Here is a 21565-nt window from a genome sequence, read left to right as displayed (position 1 = left end):
GTGCCGATGGCGGCCTCACTGACTGCGGTGCAGGTGACTGGCTCACTGACTGCCGTGCTGGCAGCGGTGTCAGTCGCGGCGGTGATGGTGGCGGGCTTACAGACTGCGGTGCTGGCGGCAGTGTCGGTAGCGACGGTGCTGGTGAAGGGCACAGTGTCTGCAGTGCTGGTGAAGGTCTCAGTATCTGGGGTGCTGGCGGCGGTGTCCGTGGCAGTGCCGGTGGCGGCGACATTGATTTGCCTTTCTTTTTCAGGCCCTTCCCCACCTTGGATGGTGGCGCAGCTGTCTTGCCACTCCCAACTATTGTCTTGGCTGAGCCCTTGGTGGCAGGTGTTTTGAGCTCTCCCTCCGGGATGTTGGCAACTTCTTCTGTTTTGGAGGTGGGGGAATGTCCTTGGAGGAAGAGGTAGTGGTTGTAGGAGGTGTTCGTATGCTGATTTTTGGTGAAGGGACATGGGCTGGAGGCTGTCGTGAGGTGGATGGCTGTTGGGTCAGCGTTTGTGCAATTGGGGAGGAGGGCTAACAGACACACTGGGAGAGGACACATGGGATGTGTGAATGGTAGTGGGGGTGGTGAGTGCACGTGGGTGGTGTGTGGTGATGGGCGTGCTGATGATGGAGGTAGTGGCTGAGGATGTAGTGCATCCAGGTGTGAGTGGAGATGTGACAGGGAGGGAGACGTGGAGGAGGGGGACACAGTGGAGGCAGTGGATGTTGGTATGTGTGCATGGGTATGATGCTTGTGCAAGTGTTTGTGGGATGTGTGGTGCTTATGTTTGCCAGAGCCACCCTTGTGTGTTGAGGTGTGTGCATGCTGGTCTGATGGTGTGCTTGGGATAGGCTGAAGTACTGGGGATTGGGTCTGGGTGGAGGAAGTTGGAGGGGGGAGGCCGGACACAGGGACAATGGCTGCCATCAGTGCTGCTGCCAGAGCCTGAAATGCTTGCTGTTGGGCTGCCTGGCCAGAATGAATGCCCTACAGGTATGCATGTGTCTGTTGCAACTGCCTCTCTACACCCTGGATGGCATTCAGAATGGTAGACTGCCCAACAGTGAGGGATCTGAGGAGGTCAATAGCCTCCTCACTGAGGGCAGCAGGGCTGACTGGGGCAGGGCCTGAGGTGCCTGGGGTGAAGGAGATGCCCACCCTCCAGGGTGAGCGGCCACACGCTGAGGGGCTGCTGGGAGGGCGGTGCTTGTAGGGGGGGTGGCGGCTGTACCTGTAGATGCGGTGGGCACAGAGGGGCCCGCCACCGCAAGGGAGCTCCCATCAGAGGAAGAGTCGGTGTCGCTGGTCTCAACTCCTGTCCCCGCCGTGGAGCTCCCATCACCCTCTGTCCCATTGGTGACTTCGGACTCCGTTGTCTTGCCCTCCATGGCCATGTGGGATGCAGCTCCCTCCTGCTCCGGTCACACAGCTCCTCCGCCTGATGATGCTAATGCACACAAGAACAGGGAGACCACAAAAAGGGGGGGGAGAGAAAGAAGAAAGACATGTTCAGTGCATACAATACCGCTACCGTCGGCGGACACTACAGACACAGCAACCCTCTGCACTTCACCATGCACTTAGAGTTCCCTAATTAATCACAGGGACATGGGGTACCTGGCCTATGCCCGATTGCTGCACACATGGAAGTCACAGGAGCCTGACTAGGTGTAGATGCCTCTTACCACTGGTGGGGATGGGGTGCCACTTACCCTGTCTCACAAAGGGTCCTTGCCTACAAAGCTCGCCCTAGCATAGGGGAACCCACTGCCCAGCTCTCACCCACCCAGACACCTCCAATGCGCGCAGAGTCAGATTGTATGTGACGGTACTCACCCCCTTGTGGCTGCTGTGATGCCCTCAAGGGCCCATCCAACTCCGGATACGCCACTGCCAGGATCCGGAACATCAGGGGGTCATGGTGCGACGGGCACTCCTCCCACGTTGGAGGCCATCCACAGCTGGGCCTCCGCCGTCTTCTTGTTCCAGCGGCGAATGTCCTCCTATCTTTTACAGCAGTGGGTACTCCGTCTGTGGTGGACCCCCAGGGTCCTGACGTCCTTGGCGATGGCACGCCAAATATCCTTCTTCTGGTGGGTGCTGACCTAGAGGAATAGTACAGGGGAAAATGTAAAACATTAACCGTCCGGACCGTCACAGTCATTGTCCTACGTTCCCACCCTTGCCCTGATGCACATACCCTCACCGTCCGATCATGCAGGCCTCATCTCCTCCCCCTCCCCCTCCCCTCCACCCACCACCCCTCTATCTTCCATCCGCACCACTCCAAACAGGCATTGCCCATACAGCATTCTCACAGTGTACTCACCTGTTTGTCTGGAGGACCGTAGAGTAGCGTGTACTGGGGGAGGACCCCATTCACTAGTTTATCCAACTCCTCCGTGTTGAAGGCAGGGGCCCTTTCCCCAGACACATGAGCCATTGTCTCTTCCAGACTGAGGTCACAGCAGCACTTGTAGTGTAGGTCCTCTCCTGTCGAAGATCAGGTATCAAGTGAGTGAACAGACAGAAAATGGCAGTCACGTCCGCGGCGGTGTGTACCGTCACCGCCGGCGTACATCGTCATTTGCTCCTGGAACCCACAGGGCCCAATGTTAACCAATGCAGGATTGCGCCGCTGTCCTCGACCGCCTACCACGACGTGTACAACGCCAGCGCAGTTACCTCATATCCCCTTGTCCCACATTACAGGTCAGGCACCCGCCATTTCAGGGGGCCACATGGCATTAATTTTAAATGCGTCACACATATATAGGCCTTGCATATACACAGAGACAGGCACATAGCGTATTGACAAATGTGTGCAATAAAATAGTTTTTTTACTACCTCAGTGTTGGCTGACTCTGTGCTCGCTGTTCTCCTCCATAGGGCACGTCCGCTGGGGCAGGTGAGGAGATGGCGGCATCCTCCGGTGTACAGCCTGCTGGTGGACCTGTCGACAATGGAAGAGAGACATGTAACAGTCACCTACAGACTTGATCGTGCCACAATCCAGGAACTGTGTTCCCAGTTGTAGCCAGACCTTATGTCAGCTATCCACCATCCCACAGGAATCCCCCCTCTAGTGCAGGTCCTGTCTGTACTCCATTTCCTGGCAAGTGGGTCTTTTCAAACAGTGGCCATAGCATCAGGGATGTTCCAGCCTATGTTCTCCAACGTGTTGTCCAGAGTGTTGTCTGCCCTGCTGAAACACATGCGCAGCTACATCGTGTTCCCTCAGGTGGAGGATTTGCCTACAGTGAAAGGTGACGTCTATGCCCTGGGACATATCCCCAACATCATAGGTGCCATTGATGGGACACATGTGGCCTTGGTCCCCGCCGCAGGAGTTAACAGGTGTACAGAAACCGGAAGAGCTACCATTCAATGAATGTGCAGATGGTGTGTTTGGCCGACCAGTACATCTCCAATGTGAACGCCAAGTTTCCTGGCTCAGTGCATGACGCTTACATTCGGAGGAATAGCAGCATCCCTTATGTGATGGGGCAAGTCCAGAGGCACTGTGTGTGGCTAATAGGTGAGGGCAAGGATCCTATACCCTGTGAATAGTTGTCTGGGTCTGGGGTTGTCCCTAAGGGTTAGTGTGTGTCTAACAGATTTCCCTCGACATTTGCAGGTGACTCTGGTTACACCAACCTGTCATGGCTACTGACCCCAGTGAGAAATCCCAGGACAAGGGCAGAGGAACACTACAATGAGCCACATGGGCGAACTAGGAGAGTGATAAAAAGGACCTTTGGCCTCCTGAAGGCCAGGTTCCGGGGCCTCCATATGACAGGTGGTTCCCTATACTACTCACCAAAGAAGGTGTGCCAGATCATCGTGGCCTACTGTATGCTGCCCAACTTTACTTTGTGACGACCGGTGCCTTTTCTGCAGGAGGATGGTCCAGAAGGAGGTCTTGTGGCAGCTGTGGAGCCTGTGGACAGTGAAGAAGAGGAGGCAGAAGAAGAGGACATAGACAACAGAAACAACGTGATTCAGCAATACTTCCAGTGAGACACAGGTAAGAAGACATCACTGCCTCCTACATTTGATAAAATTGTTAGACCCATCATCTGTCTGTCACTTTCACCCAGTGTATGGACCCTGAATTGTCACTTTCCCTTTCCATTTCACAGATGTGGGTCCCACTGTGTGACCTCTGCTATGTTACCTCATGGACTAGAGCTGTGTGACATAGGTATGTTGACAATAGAATGGATGTTGCTATTTTCCTCAGTTATTGCAAATACACATTTGTGAAAGCACAGACTAACTCCAGATTGCTTTGTGATTCAAGGGTGTTTATTTTAGTGCTAAGTAGTGGAGGGATTTGTAAAATGGTCAGGGGTGATGGTGGAGGAATGTCCATGGCAGAGTCCAGTTATTTGTCTCACAGGTGTATTGTCCAAAGGGGCATAGGAAGTGGAGCTAGGGAAGTTTAAGGATGGACAGGGTGACAGTGGGATAGAAGGATGACATTCAGGGTGGTCGCATTTCCTGGCGGGGGTCTTGGCATTGTTCTCTGTCTTTGTCCTGGATCTCAGGGACCGTTTGCGGGGTGGTTCTCCATCTGCAGGGGGTGGAGTGCTGGTGTCTTGGTCCTGTTTCGGTCCCTCCTGCCCACTAGTGCCGATGGAGGTGGTGGGCAGTTCATCCTCCAGGCTAGTGTCAGGGGCCCCTTGTTGTGCCACAGTGTTCCTCCTGGTGTTCACAAGGTCCTTCAGAACCCGTACAATGGTGCCCAGGGTGGTGTTGATGGATTGGAATTCTTCCCTGAACCCCAAATAATGTTCCTCCTGCAGCCGCTGGGTCTCCTGAAACTTGGCCAGTACCGTTGCCATCATCTCCTGGGAATGATGGTACGCTCCCATGATGTTGGAGAGGGCCTCGTGGGGAGTGGGTTCCCTGGGCCTGTCCTCCCCCTGTCGCACAGCAGACCTCCCAGTTCCCCTGTTTTCCTGGGCCTCTGTCCCCTGAACCGTGTGCCCACTGCCACTGCCCCCAGGTCCCTGCTGTTCTTGGGTTGGTGGGTTTGCCTGGGTTCCCCTTTAGTGGTGGACACACTGCTGCTTGACGTGTCCTGGGGACAGAGGTATGGGCCCGCTGGGTGGGTGCTGTGCTGGTGTTTCCTGAGGGGGGAGGCTCTGTGGTGGCCTGTGACTGTGTCAGGGGAAACGACTGTCCCGAGGTCCCAGATGGGCCGGGCTGGTCATCTGGATCCAGTTGGACAGATCTGCTGTCATCACTGTGGGCCTCTTCTGAGGGGAGATGACATGTCTGGAACCTCCTGTCCGGTAACGTTGGGTAGGGGTCCTGCAGTAAAGGCATAATTATTGCATCTGTGTGTGCCATGGTGTACAATGGGTGGGTGGGTGACCCTGTACCCCAGTGCTTACATTCTTGTGTAGGACCTTGTGTGATAATTGTTTTGGGGTCTGTGTGGGTATCTGTAGTGGACATGCTTTGGTGATGGGTGTCCATGCTTTGTTGTTGCGTGAAGGGCTTGGTGTTGGTATGTGTGGTTTGTGAGAATGGGACATATGTGAGGAGTTGGAGTGATAGGGGTGAGGACGAGGGTGGGGGTATGTGATAGCATGCAGGTAGGGTGGGGGATATGGTAGTTAAAGATTTGACTTACCAGAGTCCATTCCTCCTGCTACTCCTGCGAGGCCCTCAGGATGCAGTATAGCCAAGACCTGCTCCTCCCATGTTGTTCGTTGTGGAGGAGGAGGAGGTGGGGGTCCGCTGCCAGTCCTCTGAACTGCAATGTGGTGTCTTGAGACCACAGAATTTACCTTCCCCCGTAGGTCGTTCCACCTCTTCCTGATGTCATCCCTAGTTCTTGGATGCTGTCCCACTGCGTTGACCCTGTCCACGATTCTGCGCCATAACTCCATCTTCCTAGCTTTCGAGGTGTGCTGCACCTCTGATCCGAATAGCTGTGACTCTACTACGGATGATTTCCTCCCCCATGACCCTGAGCTCCTCCTCAGAAAACCTGGGGTGTCTTTGCGGTGCCATGGGTTGTTGTGGGTGATGTGTGAGGTGGTGTGTGTTGTAATGTGTGAGGGGTTGTGTTTGTGTGTGTTGTGTGAGTGATGGTGTTGTGTGCCTGTGGATGCTAGTTTGTTGATGGTGGTGTCTCTCTCTGGCCTTCTGTCACAATTCTGGTCATAAGGGTTTGTGGGTGATGTGGGTATGTTTTTTATATTGTATTAAGTGTGTGGGAGTGGTGTGTGTATGTGTATGAGGTGTGTGTATTTCGAATTGTCCAATGTGGTTGTGTTTTGTAAATGTGTGTGTATTTTGAGCGCGGCGGTGTGTACCGCCAATGATTTACTGCGGTTGAAAGACCGCCACGTGGATTCGTGGGTCATGATAGTGTGGCCGTATTCCTGTTGGCGTGACGGTGGAGGTTTTGTTATCGCCAGTTTATCACTGACCTTTGGTGTGGCGGACTTGTGTAGGTGTCTGGATTTTGGCGGATTCCGAGCTGTGGGTCGTAATAGCTGTAGCGGAATTCCGCGGTGGTGTGTTGGCGGTCTTCTGCACGGCGGTAAGCGGGATTTACCGCCAATGTTGTAATGAGGGCCTATGTGTTGATGGGCAACTGATAAACTTGCTTTGTGCTTTAAAATTGCATGCAGCTAAATTATAGATCTAATAAAAAAAATATTGATTTATTTTAGACCTTATTAGGGTATGGAGTGGGATAACTTCATGTATAAGTACGTTTGTTAATGTGTAATGTTGTATGTGGCCATTCATATCGCCACCAAACTACTACTTCTTAGAAGATGATATTTACGATCGTTAAATTGTATTGGGAATAAATATTGCAAGGCTTTTGGAAAAATATCATTGAGGTGTGTCAACAATGCTAAGTGAACTAATAACTTTGTGTAGTGACCTCTGATTGGTAAGCCCAAGTTTTCATTATTGGATCCTTAATAGAGTTCACATGTTTTAGTCATCCCCTTTGGTGCGCTGTGAGTCCCAGTATAATGTGAGAGTTGTTGGTGGTGCAATACTGGCTTGAGGGTAAGTGTACTTGCACTTTCAGGCCTTTAGTACCTGGAAATATTTTCCAGTTACACTTTTCCCCTCTGGTCTTGACGCCAATACGTTTTGCACTTTGTCTAGTGTACTGTAGACTGTAGGCATTCATAATTTTTGCCTTGTTGAATTTTGCACTATTAGATTTGTAAATGTTCAATACAATTCTTTTTACGTGAGATGTAATTTAATTGGCTGTAAATTAATCATGTGTTTTTTATCATTTAGTGACCTCATTAATTTATTGCCAATTTGGGTTAATTTTATGGAATAAGCATGCTTTCTGACATATTTAATTATTTGTTATGACCGATATAGGCTGAAACAAAGATTTATTTTGATAATGTGATTGTGGCAGTCTAATTTTAAAAAAAGTAAAATGGCTCTAAACATAGTCATTGAAGTACTTTTCCAGCTTTATGAAAAAAGAGCCAAATTTCAACCAATGTGGTTAGAGCTCAGCGAAGACGACATGCCATAGAGTCCACCATTCATAAGATTTCTGGCATTATGTTGTGTAAAGAGTCCCTTTATAGATGTACTTTATGTACTAAAAATATTATGTTCGATGGCATCTGTCGCTGTAGATACGCATGTTCTGCAATAGCTCGCCATCTGGTGTTGGGCCGGAGTGTTACAAGTTGTTTTTCTTCGAAGAAGTCTTTCGAGTCACGGGACCGAGTGACTCCTCCTTTTGTCTCCATTGCGCATGGGCGTCGACTCCATCTTCGATTGTTTTTTTTCCGCCATCGGGTTCGGACGTGTTCCTGTCGCTCCGAGTTTCGGAACGGAAAATTAGCTAATTTCGGAAGATTTTCGTCGGTATTGTTGCGTTCGGGATCGGCGTACTTAGATTCCACACCGCATCGAAGATCGAAGAGCTCCGGTGCCCTTCGGGGTAGTTTTTCGATCCTCCGTCGGGGCCTGGTCGGCCCGACCGCGTGCTGAAGAACGCCGATGGAACGGACCCCGTTCCGTTTCTGCCCCAAATGCCACAATAAATACCCCTACACAGACCAACACTTGGTCTGCAACCTGTGCCTGTCACCTGAGCACAGCGAAGACACCTGCGAGGCCTGTCGTGCGTTCCGGTCCCGAAAAACACTCCGAGACCGTCGAGCCAGAAGACTTCAAATGGCGTCCGCACCGACAGCCCAACGGGAGTTCGAGGAACAGGAAGAAGAAGGTACCTTCTCGATCCAAGACTCTGACTCCGAAGGATTCGACGATACACAAACCGTGAGTAAGACGTCGAAAACCACACAAAGAAACATTTACAAGGCCCAGGGGACGCCACTGCCACCAGGCCATGGCTCGACCCATAAATTCGGTGACCGACCGTCGGCACCGAAAAAGGCCCAAACAGTGCAGAGATCGTCCGACTCCGGTCGAGACACCGGCACGCAGCCTTCTCGGGACCGAGAAAGTGCTGGAGACAAGCCTCGACACCGAGATGCCGGTGTGGACACGGCTCGACGCCGAGACAGCGGCACCGAAACAGATCGACGCCGAGAGGTTTCGGCCCCGAAAAAGAAAAAAGTCACCTCGGAGCCGAAAAAACACGCAGACAAAGTTTCGATGCCGAAACAAACTGCAAGCGACCCAGCTTCAGGCTCTTATACAGAAGAGCACTCGCTAACCTCCCAAATGCAAAAGCATAGGTTTGAGGAAGAGCTACAAGCAACTGATGTGGACCATACGCAAAAGCGTATCTTCATTCAGCAGGGGACAGGAAAAATAAGCACCCTTCCCCCCATTAGGAGAAAGAGAAGGTTGGAGTTCCAGACGGAACAAGCACCACAACCAAAAGTGGTGAAAAGAGTTACACCACCACCCTCTCCTCCGCCCGTGATTAACGTTTCACCAGCACAAACTCCATCACACTCCCCAGCTCACACCACCATGAGCCAGGGTGACCAAGATCAGGACGCATGGGACCTATACGACGCCCCAGTGTCAGATAACAGCCCGGAGGCATACCCTACAAAGCCATCTCCACCAGAAGACAGCACCGCGTACTCTCAGGTGGTGGCTAGAGCAGCACAATTTCACAACGTAAGCCTCCACTCAGAACAGGTCGAGGATGATTTCTTGTTCAACACACTCTCCTCCACCCACAGCTCATACCAAAGCCTGCCTATGCTCCCTGGTATGCTCCGGCACGCAAAAGACATATTTAAGGAGCCGGTCAAAAGTAGGGCAATCACACCAAGGGTGGAAAAAAAGTATAAGCCGCCTCCTACGGACCCGGTTTTCATCACTACACAGCTGCCACCAGACTCTGTTGTTGTAGGAGCAGCTAGGAAAAGGGCCAACTCTCACACATCTGGAGATGCACCACCCCCAGATAAAGAAAGCCGCAAGTTCGATGCAGCTGGTAAAAGAGTCGCAGCACAAGCTGCAAACCAGTGGCGCATCGCTAACTCCCAGGCACTACTTGCGCGCTATGACAGAGCCCACTGGGACGAGATGCAACATCTCATTGAACATCTGCCCAAGGACTTCCAAAATAGGGCAAAACAAGTGGTTGAGGAGGGACAGACCATCTCCAACAACCAGATACGTTCCTCCATGGACGCTGCAGATACAGCTGCACGGACAATTAATACATCTGTAACTATCAGAAGGCATGCATGGCTCCGAACGTCTGGATTTAAACCAGAGATTCAACAAGCAGTTCTCAATATGCCTTTTAATGAAAAAGAACTGTTCGGTCCAGAAGTGGACACAGCGATTGAGAAACTCAAAAAAGATACGGACACTGCCAAAGCCATGGGCGCACTCTACTCCCCGCAGAGCAGAGGGAATTACAGCACATTCCGTAAAACGCCCTTTCGAGGGGGGTTTCGGGGTCAAAGCACACAAGCCAGCACCTCACAAGCAACACCGTCCACTTACCAGGGACAGTATAGAGGAGGTTTTCGGGGACAATATAGAGGAGGGCAATTCCCTAGAAATAGAGGGAGATTTCAAAGCCCCAAAACCCCTACTACTAAACAATGACTCACATGTCACTCACCCCCTCCACACAACACCAGTGGGGGGAAGAATAGGTCATTATTACAAAGCATGGGAGGAAATCACTACAGACACTTGGGTTCTAGCAATTATCCAACATGGTTATTGCATAGAATTTCTACAATTCCCTCCAAACATACCACCAAAAGCACAAAATTTAACAACACACCATTCCAATCTCCTGGAGATAGAAGTGCAGGCACTATTGCAAAAGAATGCAATCGAATTAGTGCCAAACACACAAATAAACACAGGAGTTTACTCACTGTACTTTCTGATACCAAAGAAGGACAAAACGCTGAGACCAATCCTACACCTCAGAGTAGTGAACACTTTCATCAAATCAGACCACTTCCACATGGTCACACTACAAGAAGTATTGCCATTGCTAAAACTACACGACTACATGTCAACTTTAGACCTCAAGGATGCTTATTTCCATATACCAATACACCCATCGCACAGGAAATACCTAAGGTTTGTATTCAAAGGAATACATTACCAATTCAAGGTACTGCCTTTCGGATTAACAACCGCACCAAGAGTCTTTACCAAATGTCTAGCGGTAGTCGCTGCACACATAAGAAGGCAGCAAATACATGTGTTCCCATATTTGGACGACTGGCTAATCAAGGCCCATTCGTTCATACAGTGCTCAAATCACACAAATCAGATCATACAAACCCTCTTCAAACTAGGGTTCACCGTCAACTTTACAAAATCCAACATTCTGCCGCGCAAGGTACAACAATACCTAGGAGCCATAATAGACACATCAAAGGGAGTAGCCACTCCAAGTCCACAAAGAATTCTAAATTTCAACACCATCATACAACGCATGTATCCAACACAAAAGATACAGGCAAAGATGGTATTACAACTCCTAGGCATGATGTCTTCATGCATAGCCATTGTCCCAAACGCAAGACTGCACATGAGGCCCTTACAACAATGCCTAGCATCACAGTGGTCTCAAGCACAGGGTCACCTTCTAGATCTGGTGTTAATAGACCGCCAAACTTACCTCTCGCTTCTGTGGTGGAACAACATAAATTTAAACAAGGGGCGGCCTTTCCAAGACCCAGTGCCACAATACGTAATAACAACAGATGCTTCCATGACAGGGTGGGGAGCACACCTCGATCAACACAGCATACAAGGACAATGGAACGTACATCAAACAAAACTGCATATCAATCACCTAGAACTTCTAGCAGTTTTTCAAGCACTAAAAGCTTTCCAACCAATAATAGTTCACAAATACATTCTCGTCAAAACAGACAACATGACAACAGTGTATTATCTAACCAAGCAGGGAGGGACGCACTCCACGCAGTTAAGCCTGCTAGCACAGAAAATTTGGCATTGGGCAATTCACAACCAAATTCGCCTAATTGCACAGTTTATACCAGGGATCCAAAATCAACTCGCAGACAATCTCTCTCGAGATCACCAACAGGTCCACGAATGGGAAATTCACCCCCAAATTCTGAACACTTATTTCAAACTCTGGGGAACACCTCAGATAGACTTGTTTGCGACAAGGGAGAACGCAAAATGCCAAAACTTCGCATCCAGATACCCACACAAACAATCCCAAGGCAATGCCCTATGGATGAACTGGTCAGGGATATTTGCTTACGCTTTTCCTCCTCTCCCTCTCCTTCCTTACCTGGTAAACAAACTCAGTCAAAGCAAACTCAAACTCATATTGATAGCACCAACTTGGGCAAGGCAACCCTGGTACACAACGCTGCTAGACCTATCAGTGGTACCCTGCATCAAATTGCCCAACAGGCCAGATCTGTTGACACAGCACAACCAAAAGATCAGACACCCAGATCCAGCATCGCTGAATCTAGCAATCTGGCTCCTGAAATCCTAGAATTCGGGCACTTACAACTTACCCAAGAATGTATGGAAGTCATAAAACAAGCCAGAAGGCCATCCACCAGGCACTGCTATGCAAGTAAATGGAAGAGGTTTGTTTGCTACTGCCATATTAATCAAATACAACCATTACACACAACTCCAGAACATGTAGTGGGTTACTTACTTCACTTACAAAAATCTAACCTAGCTTTCTCTTCCATTAAGATTCACCTTGCAGCAATATCTGCATACCTGCAGACTACCTATTCAACTTCCCTATATAAGATACCAGTCATTAAAGCATTCATAGAGGGCCTTAGGAGAATTATACCACCAAGAACACTACCTGTTCCTTCATGGAACCTAAATGTTGTCCTAACTAGACTTATGGGTCCACCTTTTGAACCCATGCACTCCTGCGAAATACAGTTCCTAACCTGGAAGGTGGCATTTCTCATCGCCATTACTTCCCTAAGAAGAGTAAGCGAGATTCAGGCGTTTACAATACAGGAACCTTTTATACAACTACACAAAAATAAAGTTGTCCTAAGGACCAATCCTAAATTTTTGCCAAAGGTTATTTCACCGTTCCATCTAAATCAAACAGTGGAACTTCCAGTGTTCTTTCCACAGCCAGATACCGTAGCTGAAAGGGCACTACATACATTAGATGTCAAAAGAGCATTGATGTATTACATTGACAGAACAAAAAACATCAGAAAGACTAAACAACTCTTTATTGCCTTTCAGAAACCTCACGCAGGAAACCCAATTTCAAAACAAGGTATAGCCAGATGGATAGTTAAATGCATCCAAATCTGCTACCTTAAAGCTAAACGACAGCTGCCCATTACACCAAGGGCACACTCAACCAGAAAGAAAGGTGCTACCATGGCCTTTCTAGGAAACATCCCAATGCAAGAAATATGTAAGGCAGCCACATGGTCTACGCCTCACACATTCACCAAGCACTACTGTGTAGACGTGTTATCCGCACAACAAGCCACAGTAGGTCAAGCCGTATTAAGGACATTATTTCAGACTACTTCCACTCCTACAGGCTGATCCACCGCTTTTGGGGAAATAACTGCTTACTAGTCTATGCAGAACATGCGTATCTACAGCGACAGATGCCATCGAACTGAAAATGTCACTTACCCAGTGTACATCTGTTCGTGGCATCAGTCGCAGTAGATTCGCATGTGCCCACCCGCCTCCCCGGGAGCCTGTAGCAGTTTGGAAGTTACCTTCAATTATTTATATATGTATCATCTCAACCTTAAATAGGTGCATACTTAGTCACTCCATTGCATGGGCACTATTACTACAATTCAACTCCTACCTCACCCTCTGCGGGGAAAAACAATCGAAGATGGAGTTGACGCCCATGCGCAATGGAGACAAAAGGAGGAGTCACTCGGTCCCGTGACTCGAAAAACTTCTTCGAAGAAAAACAACTTGTAACACTCCGGCCCAACACCAGATGGCGAGCTATTGCAGAACATGCGAATCTACTGCGACTGATGCCACGAACAGATGTACACTGGGTAAGTGACATTTTCATTTCAATGCTTTATACTTTCTTGCAGATGTCTTAAAAGAAACTTACTTAAGGCTAAGTTTAAACCGTGTCAGAAAAGTCTTAAAAATAACTCTTTTTAGACCTTGCGGTTCTTGTGGGGGAAAGATGTTCTCTCTGATGTGGTTCCTATGGGGGAAAGATGTTATCTCTGATGATCCACATAAAGAATGCATATATTGCTTTTCTCAGACTTACGGAACTTAAGACTGCAGTATTTGCTGAGCCTTTTCAACTAGGAACCATAAAGACAGGGAAGGTAGGTTGCTTCTATGGCTCCTTAAGTTTAAGGAAAATGACATCATTACTTTAGGTGAAGACTCGGGCACCTCTCCTAAACTTTCTGAAAAGACCCAAAAAGGGCTCGCTCAGAACATAAAACCATATCTGTAGTGCTTTCTCAGAAGGAAGAGCCATCAATTTCAAAAAAGCCACCTCAAAAACAATAAGAACACAATAAGTGTATGAAGCTTTCTAGTTGAGATACAGCACTACTCAAATGTTTATACAACTGTTCTTGCAACATGTTTACCTTCCCTTACTTGCTGTAGAACTCATCCCAAAGCATATTATGATCCACTTACCAGATGCAAACTATTCTACATTGTCAAGTAAACTATAAACTCAAATGCATCTGTAAGGGTGTTAATGTGTCTATGCCCTAACTGTAAGGTTAGGAATATCTGACCGGTGATTCATCAACTATTTCTCATGCAATCTTGAAGTGTCAACAAAACAATGTTCAGAGCACAATTTATTTCCTTTAAAAAAAAAAAAAAGTTAATACAGTGACAGGTCTTTTGAATTTCATTCTCGCTTTCTAGTCTGGTGACCAAACATCTCCTTGCTTGGCAAATATATTTGTTGATTTCTCTGCTATTTTAGTCTCTTTCTAAACCTTCAGTTACTAAGTGCTCTTCTGACTCCTTTGGTATCTAATGAGTGGCTTATCCTTTCAGGCAGTGACCATTAACGATGACCCCATGATGGAGATGAAAAAGTTGAAAAGTTGCTTACCTGTAACATTAGTACAGTGTTGAATGCCTTCATTAAATTAAAGGAGAACCATGCCTACTCTCTTTAAGAGCGAAGACAATATGACATAAATTGGGGTGTAGCATCATACTTTATGTTGTAGACTGTCAAAATGTAGCCTTCCATTTTTCTCTTTGAAAAGGGAGAAATTCCAAGAGGGTTTTGATAACATAATTTCAACATGTATTTTTTAATTCTTCAGATTTTTTTTTTTTTTTTAGTGTTTTTGCCATTTCTCTATTGCTAGAAACAAATCAAAGAAAATGTCACCTTCACATTTTATTTGCTTTGATTATGTATTTGAGTGCACTGGGATCCTACTCATAGGCAGACATATTTATAGTTTAGGACGATAATTATGATGGAGAAAAGATGTTAATGGTAAGTAACTTTTAACTGAATCCTAAATCATAGAGGTTTGTGTAATCTCTGATTTAGCTGAAATAGTGTTCCTGGTCAAAGCTGGGTATTTTTGGTGGAGAGGGTTTGTAAGTGGGGGATGGTGTGAAAATATCCCACTCTGGGCAATTCCACTGATGACCCCACCTCCCTCACCCGACCAATACTTTTTCCTGCTAAAATCTGGTGGGAATGGACCTTAAAATAAGGGTCGATCACCACCATTGAGCTACGTCAGTAACACATGCACTAGGAGAAATGGCTTAGTTTTTTCATAACTTATCTGTTAGGATCACTCAATCTGAAAAAGTACTTTCAATACTTCCTTATTCAAGATTTTTACAGTAACCTCCTCTTTACTAAACATGTAATCCTGCAGTATTCCAAACTCATAAAATTGCTGACATCTGTGGTATCTGTAATCCCAGGTGTGGGAATATCAATATGGTATTGCCATGCAACTCATTAAACTGATTAATCATTTCTCTTCCACACTTTTCTTCAGTTGTGCCCCTTTAATGCATAATACGGTTACAGTGTGTTGTGCCCTACAAAACTAAGGTGGCCATTTTGAGTTCCAGGTAGATGTTCTAGCCTGGGATGTAAAGTAGATATTATCCGCTGTTGTACTTTTAGTACCTAAAATCCTTTGAGGACCTGTTTTGAACTTGGAAAGGTAAGTGTGCTGCATTGTTTTAAAGCAAGTTGTACAGAGAGGACATGCGAGACTATCAAAAAATGTAATTTTCTTAATTTCATTGGTTGAAAGCAAGTATTCTGTCTCAGATCCCACAGTAACAATTGTTTCATTTTAGGATCGCGAAGATGTGGACAGTGTAAACAGGCCTTTTATTGCTCCGAAACCTGTCAGAAAAAAGATTGGGCAACGCATAGCAATGTGTGCAAGCCGATTAAAAAGTGAGTGAGGAAATGCTTTGAAATCGTATTTGCAAGTTGATTTGAGAATGGAAACTTCAGTATCATCTAGAACAGCGGTTTTCTGTTACAAATTGTGTCAGAAGTCTATTAAAGGCATTGAGGCAAATATGTTTTGCTTTCCTTGCCAAAACTTTAATGTACTTAATTTCCTATAGATGTTCAGAAAATGGCAACAGATGATCGTTCTCACCAAAGAGCCCTCAGATACTTCTCCATTCTAAGCAACTTCCTGCAGGTCTTTCTCTTTATTAGCAGCAGGTACATGATGCTTAGCTGTTAGCATCCATTGTTGCTGACTGTGGGACTTGAAAGCCTCCAAAATCCACTCCATGGTACTTTTTCTTCAAAACATTCACATTTAGGTTCATCCCTGTGAATATAAATGCTGTAATGCAGCATCTGCTATCAAGAGTATTGTATAAGACTAATATAGTAATCTAGGAATTCCACTTACACATATGTAACACTTTTAAACTACTGAATCTGAAACAAGTGTGAATTAATAAAGTGAAGGCCGTACTGTGGTACTACTGGTATCTGTATAAGAGTTTTTTTATTTTCCAATTTTGTAGGCAATAGTCACAGTGGTGTAAAACATAACCACTCTTGATACCACCTGGTTAATGTATTTGAAGTGGAATAGTTTTAAAGCTTATTCCTGAGACCACGAAATCAACAGTAGTCAGTGCTTCCCAACCTGAACCCTACCTCAAGCACTGTCTTTGCCTTGCAGCGACATAGCAGTATGACTCTTATATGAGTGTTAGTTGCAAACTATTCTCAGGAAGTCTCCATAAGCTGAGCTCTTTAGATAAAATATCACTTTTGAGCCCATGTCTTTAAGGAAGCTACTTGGACGAACTTGTGGGTGTACACTGTCTAAGAAGCTGGATCTGTATATACTATACCAAAATGAGGTATAGTGTGCACCGTCCAGTGGATCCATAGAGGCTTACAGAGCCTAAAGTAAATAATACTAATGCTATCTTTTGTGGTAGTTTGGTCGAGCAGTTAGCCTTATCAGAGGGTAGTGGAAAGCATTTGTTGTACACACACAGTCGAGAAATGAAACACACACTCAATGACTAACTCCATGCTGGGGGCATAGCGCAAACAAAGCTTTGCACGCCCAATGCTTTTCAATGAGACCACGGGAGTCCCAGAGAGGCTTTGCAGCTGTGGTCCAGGAGGTCGGCTGAGGAAAAGCAATGGATGGACAGGTAAGTAGGGACCTCACTGGACGTCGATGGACCATTGGTTGAGTTCCCCAAGGCCAGGGGGCTGTGGCTGCAGGGTACCTTTAGGCGTTGGGAAATCTTCGGATCCGGTCACTGTCAGGGGGGTCCTCTGGATTCAGGCTGCAGATGTTGGTGTGTTGGTCAGCAGGGGTCAACCCAGGGTGGACTTGAGGTCAGAATCCCCTTGGGACCTGCTCTGAACCGGTGGGCCACCTAGACATGGGCCATGGGCAATGGGCATTGGGTGTAGAGTGGTCAGGGCTCGTGGATCCGGGATGGCTCTGGAGTGCCCCTTGGAAGTTTATTTTGTGAACAGGCAGGGAGATCTTGATCCTCTGGTAGGCAGGCAGTCCTGTGGTGGGGTTTGTAGAGGTCGCTGGTCCTGCAAGATGCATCGCCTTTTTGTAGCAGGAGTCTTGAAGCTGCAGAAAGGCCAGTAGGGCTGGAGAAAAGTCAGTTGTCATCTGGAGTCTTCACTTTGGGGTTGGCTCTTAAATACCTCTTCTTGAGATCGTCAGTAATCTGAAGAGCAAGGCTCGGGGGTTCCCCTAAATACTAGATTTAGGGGCTTTACAAGGGTCAGAAGGCAGTAGCCAATGGCTACTGACCCTGAGGGTGTCTACATCCTTCTCGGCCCACTCCCTTTGCGAGGGGGCACATTCCTATCCCTATTGGCTATCCTCCTCCAAAGTAAGATGGAGGATTCTGCAACGAGGGGGTCGCTGCAGCTCTGGGCACCCTAGGGTTGGTCCCAGCTTAAGTGCTCACTCCTTCCTATTTTTCCTAATTTTTCTGCCAGAACTGCTGCCAAAAGTGGGGCCTGGTCCTGGGGGATGGGCATATCAATTAGCTGGAGTGCCCTGGGACTGTGAAAGAGGAGGCAGGAGCAACTGAGGTTCACCACCAAGTGTTGCAGTTCCTGCGGGGGAAGGTGTGAACCCAGAGAGTGCAAAGGTTCTCCAGTATTGGATCTTTCATAGATTCACATGCTTGAATCATCCCCGTCGTCGAGGTGGGAGCCTCACGGTAAACTTAAATATATAAAAAGCAGTAAGTCAGTAAAAGTAAAACCAGTAGGCCCTAGTAGGCCTCATAGGGTATTTTACAGTCTATCCACTTTGTTTTGTGAAAAGACCCAAACTTGAGTATCAACCAATCAGGATTCAGCCCCTCCCAAACACTCCCAACAGAGGCTGAATTCCCTCAGATTTTCTACCGCACGTCGTGTGAAGGGAGTCTCCCTGAGCTCTGCTCAGTTTTTTTCCTATTTTCTGACTGAAGATTGTTTTTTCTCTCAGGAAACTACAGGGAGTGCAGAATTATTAGGCAAGTTGTATTTTTGAGGATTAATTTTATTATTGAACAACAACCATGTTCTCAATGAACCCAAAAAACTCATTAATATCAAAACTGAATATTTTTGGAAGTAGTTTTTAGTTTGTTTTTAGTTTTAGCTATGTTAGGGGGATATGTGTGTGCAGGTGACTATCACTGTGCATAATTATTAGGCAACTTAACAAAAAAATATATATACCCATTTCAATTATTTATCATTACCAGTGAAACCAATATAACATCTCAACATTCACAAATATACATTTCTGACATTCAAAAACAAAACAAAAACAAATCAGTGACCAATATAGCCACCTTTCTTTGCAAGGACACTCAAAAGCCTGCCATCCATGGATTCTGTCAGTGTTTTGATCTGTTCACCATCAACATTGCGTGCAGCAGCAACCACAGCCTCCCAGACACTGTTCAGAGAGGTGTACTGTTTTCCCTCCTTGTAAATCTCACATTTGATGATGGACCACAGGTTCTCAATGGGGTTCAGATCAGGTGAACAAGGAGGCCATGTCATTAGATTTCCTTCTTTTATACCCTTTCTTGCCAGCCACGCTGTGGAGTACTTGGACGTGTGTGATGGAGCATTGTCCTGCATGAAAACATGTTTTTCTTGAAGGATTCAGACTTCTTCCTGTACCACTGCTTGAAGAAGGTGTCTTCCAGGAACTGGCAGTAGGACTGGGAGTTGAGCTTGACTCCATCCTCAACCCGAAAAGGCCCCACAAGCTCATCTTTGATGATACCAGCCCAAACCAGTACTCCACCTCCACCTTGCTGGCGTCTGAGTCGGACTGGAGCTCTCTGCCCTTTACCAATCCAGCCACGGGCCCATCCATCTGGCCCATCAAGACTCACTCTCATTTCATCAGTCCATAAAACCTTAGAAAAATCAGTCTTGAGATATTTCTTGGCCCAGTCTTGACGTTTCAGCTTGTGTGTCTTGTTCAGTGGTGGTCGTCTTTCAGCCTTTCTTACCTTGGCCATGTCTCTGAGTATTGCACACCTTGTGCTTTTGGGCACTCCAGTGATGTTGCAACTCTGAAATATGGCCAAACTGGTGGCAAGTGGCATCGTGGCAGCTGCACGCTTGACTTTTCTCAGTTCATGGGCAGTTATTTTGCACCTTGGTTTTTCCACACGCTTCTTGCGACCCTGTTGACTATTTTGAATGAAACGCTTGATTGTTCGATGATCACGCTTCAGAAGCTTTGCAATTTTAAGAGTGCTGCATCCCTCTGCAAGATATCTCACTATTTTTGACTTTTCTGAGCCTGTCAAGTCCTTCTTTTGACCCATTTTGCCAAAGGAAAGGAAGTTGCCTAATAATTATGCACACCTGATATAGGGTGTTGATGTCATTAGACCACACCCCTTCTCATTACAGAGATGCACATCACCTAATATGCTTAATTGGTAGTAGGCTTTCGAGCCTATACAGCTTGGAGTAAGACAACATGCATAAAGAGGATGATGTGGTCAAAATACTAATTTGCCTAATAATTCTGCACTCCCTGTAGTTACAACTTTACTATGTCTGAAAAGGCAAAGAAGGGTCTGTTCAGAGACTGTGACAACTGTGGGAAGAAGAGACTACATATGGATGACCCCCACAAGAAGTGTATTTACTGCCTTCATCCAGACCATAAGGTGAGAGACTGCAAAATCTGTCGCACCTTTAGTCAAAAAACCCTCAAAGACCGAGAGGGTAGACTTCTCTTATGGCTGCAAAAACAGAAAGCCTTAGAGCATCCTTCATCAGACAGCGAAGAGTCACCACAAACTTCTCGCCCTCAGAAAAGAACAGGTGAGAGAGATAGAGGTGCGGATGAACCACCAAGAAAAATGCACAAAAAGACAAAACAAGTCTTAACTGAAGAGGCAGTTAAACATGGACCAAAAAAGGTTCATTCAGAACCTACTACGCCGTTACACCGGAAAAGCACCTCAAAGAAACCATCCCTGTCTCTGTCACCACAAAAAGAGCCAGAAAAACACTTTTCGGTGAAAAAACAACCGTCGACGACCGCCCCGTCGACGACAGTGTCGACGGTAACAGCGACCACGGTATCGTCGACGTTCACAACACCATCCTCACCGATGATTGACGTCGTCGCCGTTGTCATCGACGACGATTATTGCTGCAAAAATCTTCAAAAGAGCTTCGTCGGCAACCACAGCGTCGACAGCGGAGGCCTCCTGGGTTCACAAATCATCCAGGGCACTCCCATCTACGCAAGATACGTCGGCGAAGCGACCGTCGTTGGTAAAATACCCGTCGACGAAGGGACCGTCGACTAAGGACCCATTGACAAAGACGCAGTCATGGACGGAAGCGTCGACGACAGTACCGTCGACGAGGGAATCGTCGACGAGGGAACCGTCGACGATGGAACCGACGATCACCACAGCATTAACAGTTTACAAACCTTTGGACATTTCACCAGATCATTCCTCATACCATCATGAGGACTCCACCAGATTCTTACCCCTTTCCCTTATTAATATAGGGGACAAGCCATCTGACATTTTGCCGATGCATACATCACCAAGTAAAGTGCTGCCATAACCACCGCAACATCTTTTAGACGATGATGATGATGAGGATCAAGGAATGTTTGGGGCAGCTAGTAGCCCGTCCCAACTAAATGTCAAATGTCAAGAGTTTGATGAAGAAGAGGATCAACATTACCAGCATAGTTATGCTTCAACATCTTATCCACAGGCAAACCAACCATCGCCACTAGCTATGCCTAGCACATTAGTGACAGATTTACAACATATGTTGAAGGACTACTATAATAGGTTCCCACCGTCAAATCAGTCCACGCCACCTAGACCTCAAAGTTACCAGCAAGCTCAAACTACTAATGTTTCCGAAAAGCCACAGGCTAGTAGACCTGTAACTAGACAAGCTCCGGAAGCTTACCTCTCGTCGGACGACGAAAGGGAAGAGGGTGAGCTAGCAGATTCAGCGGCTAGTGAATGGGACGATTATCTCGTTCCCACACCATCTCCACCTCCAGCAGCTCCAGTGGATTCTCCTCCAGAAGACATAGGAGGTTTCCATAATATCATAGAGAGAG

At 47.1% G+C, this 21565-nt stretch overlaps 1 protein-coding gene across 2 annotated transcripts in view; it reads left to right on the top strand.

Moving 5' to 3' along the window:
* TDRD1 (tudor domain containing 1) overlaps positions 1–21565 on the top strand; it is a 1656135-nt gene that overhangs the window by 292752 nt on the left and 1341818 nt on the right. For both annotated transcript variants that reach the window (XM_069239312.1, XM_069239311.1), the window contains one exon: positions 15771–15873. In XM_069239312.1, coding sequence (XP_069095413.1) covers positions 15771–15873 — 103 coding nt within the window. The remainder of the gene's footprint in view (positions 1–15770; positions 15874–21565) is intronic.

This window comes from Pleurodeles waltl, chromosome 6 (assembly GCF_031143425.1).
Source record: "Pleurodeles waltl isolate 20211129_DDA chromosome 6, aPleWal1.hap1.20221129, whole genome shotgun sequence".
NCBI lineage: Eukaryota > Metazoa > Chordata > Amphibia > Caudata > Salamandridae > Pleurodeles > Pleurodeles waltl.
Note: the sequence above shows the minus strand (reverse complement) of the source record. Positions and strands in the feature narration are given on the sequence as shown.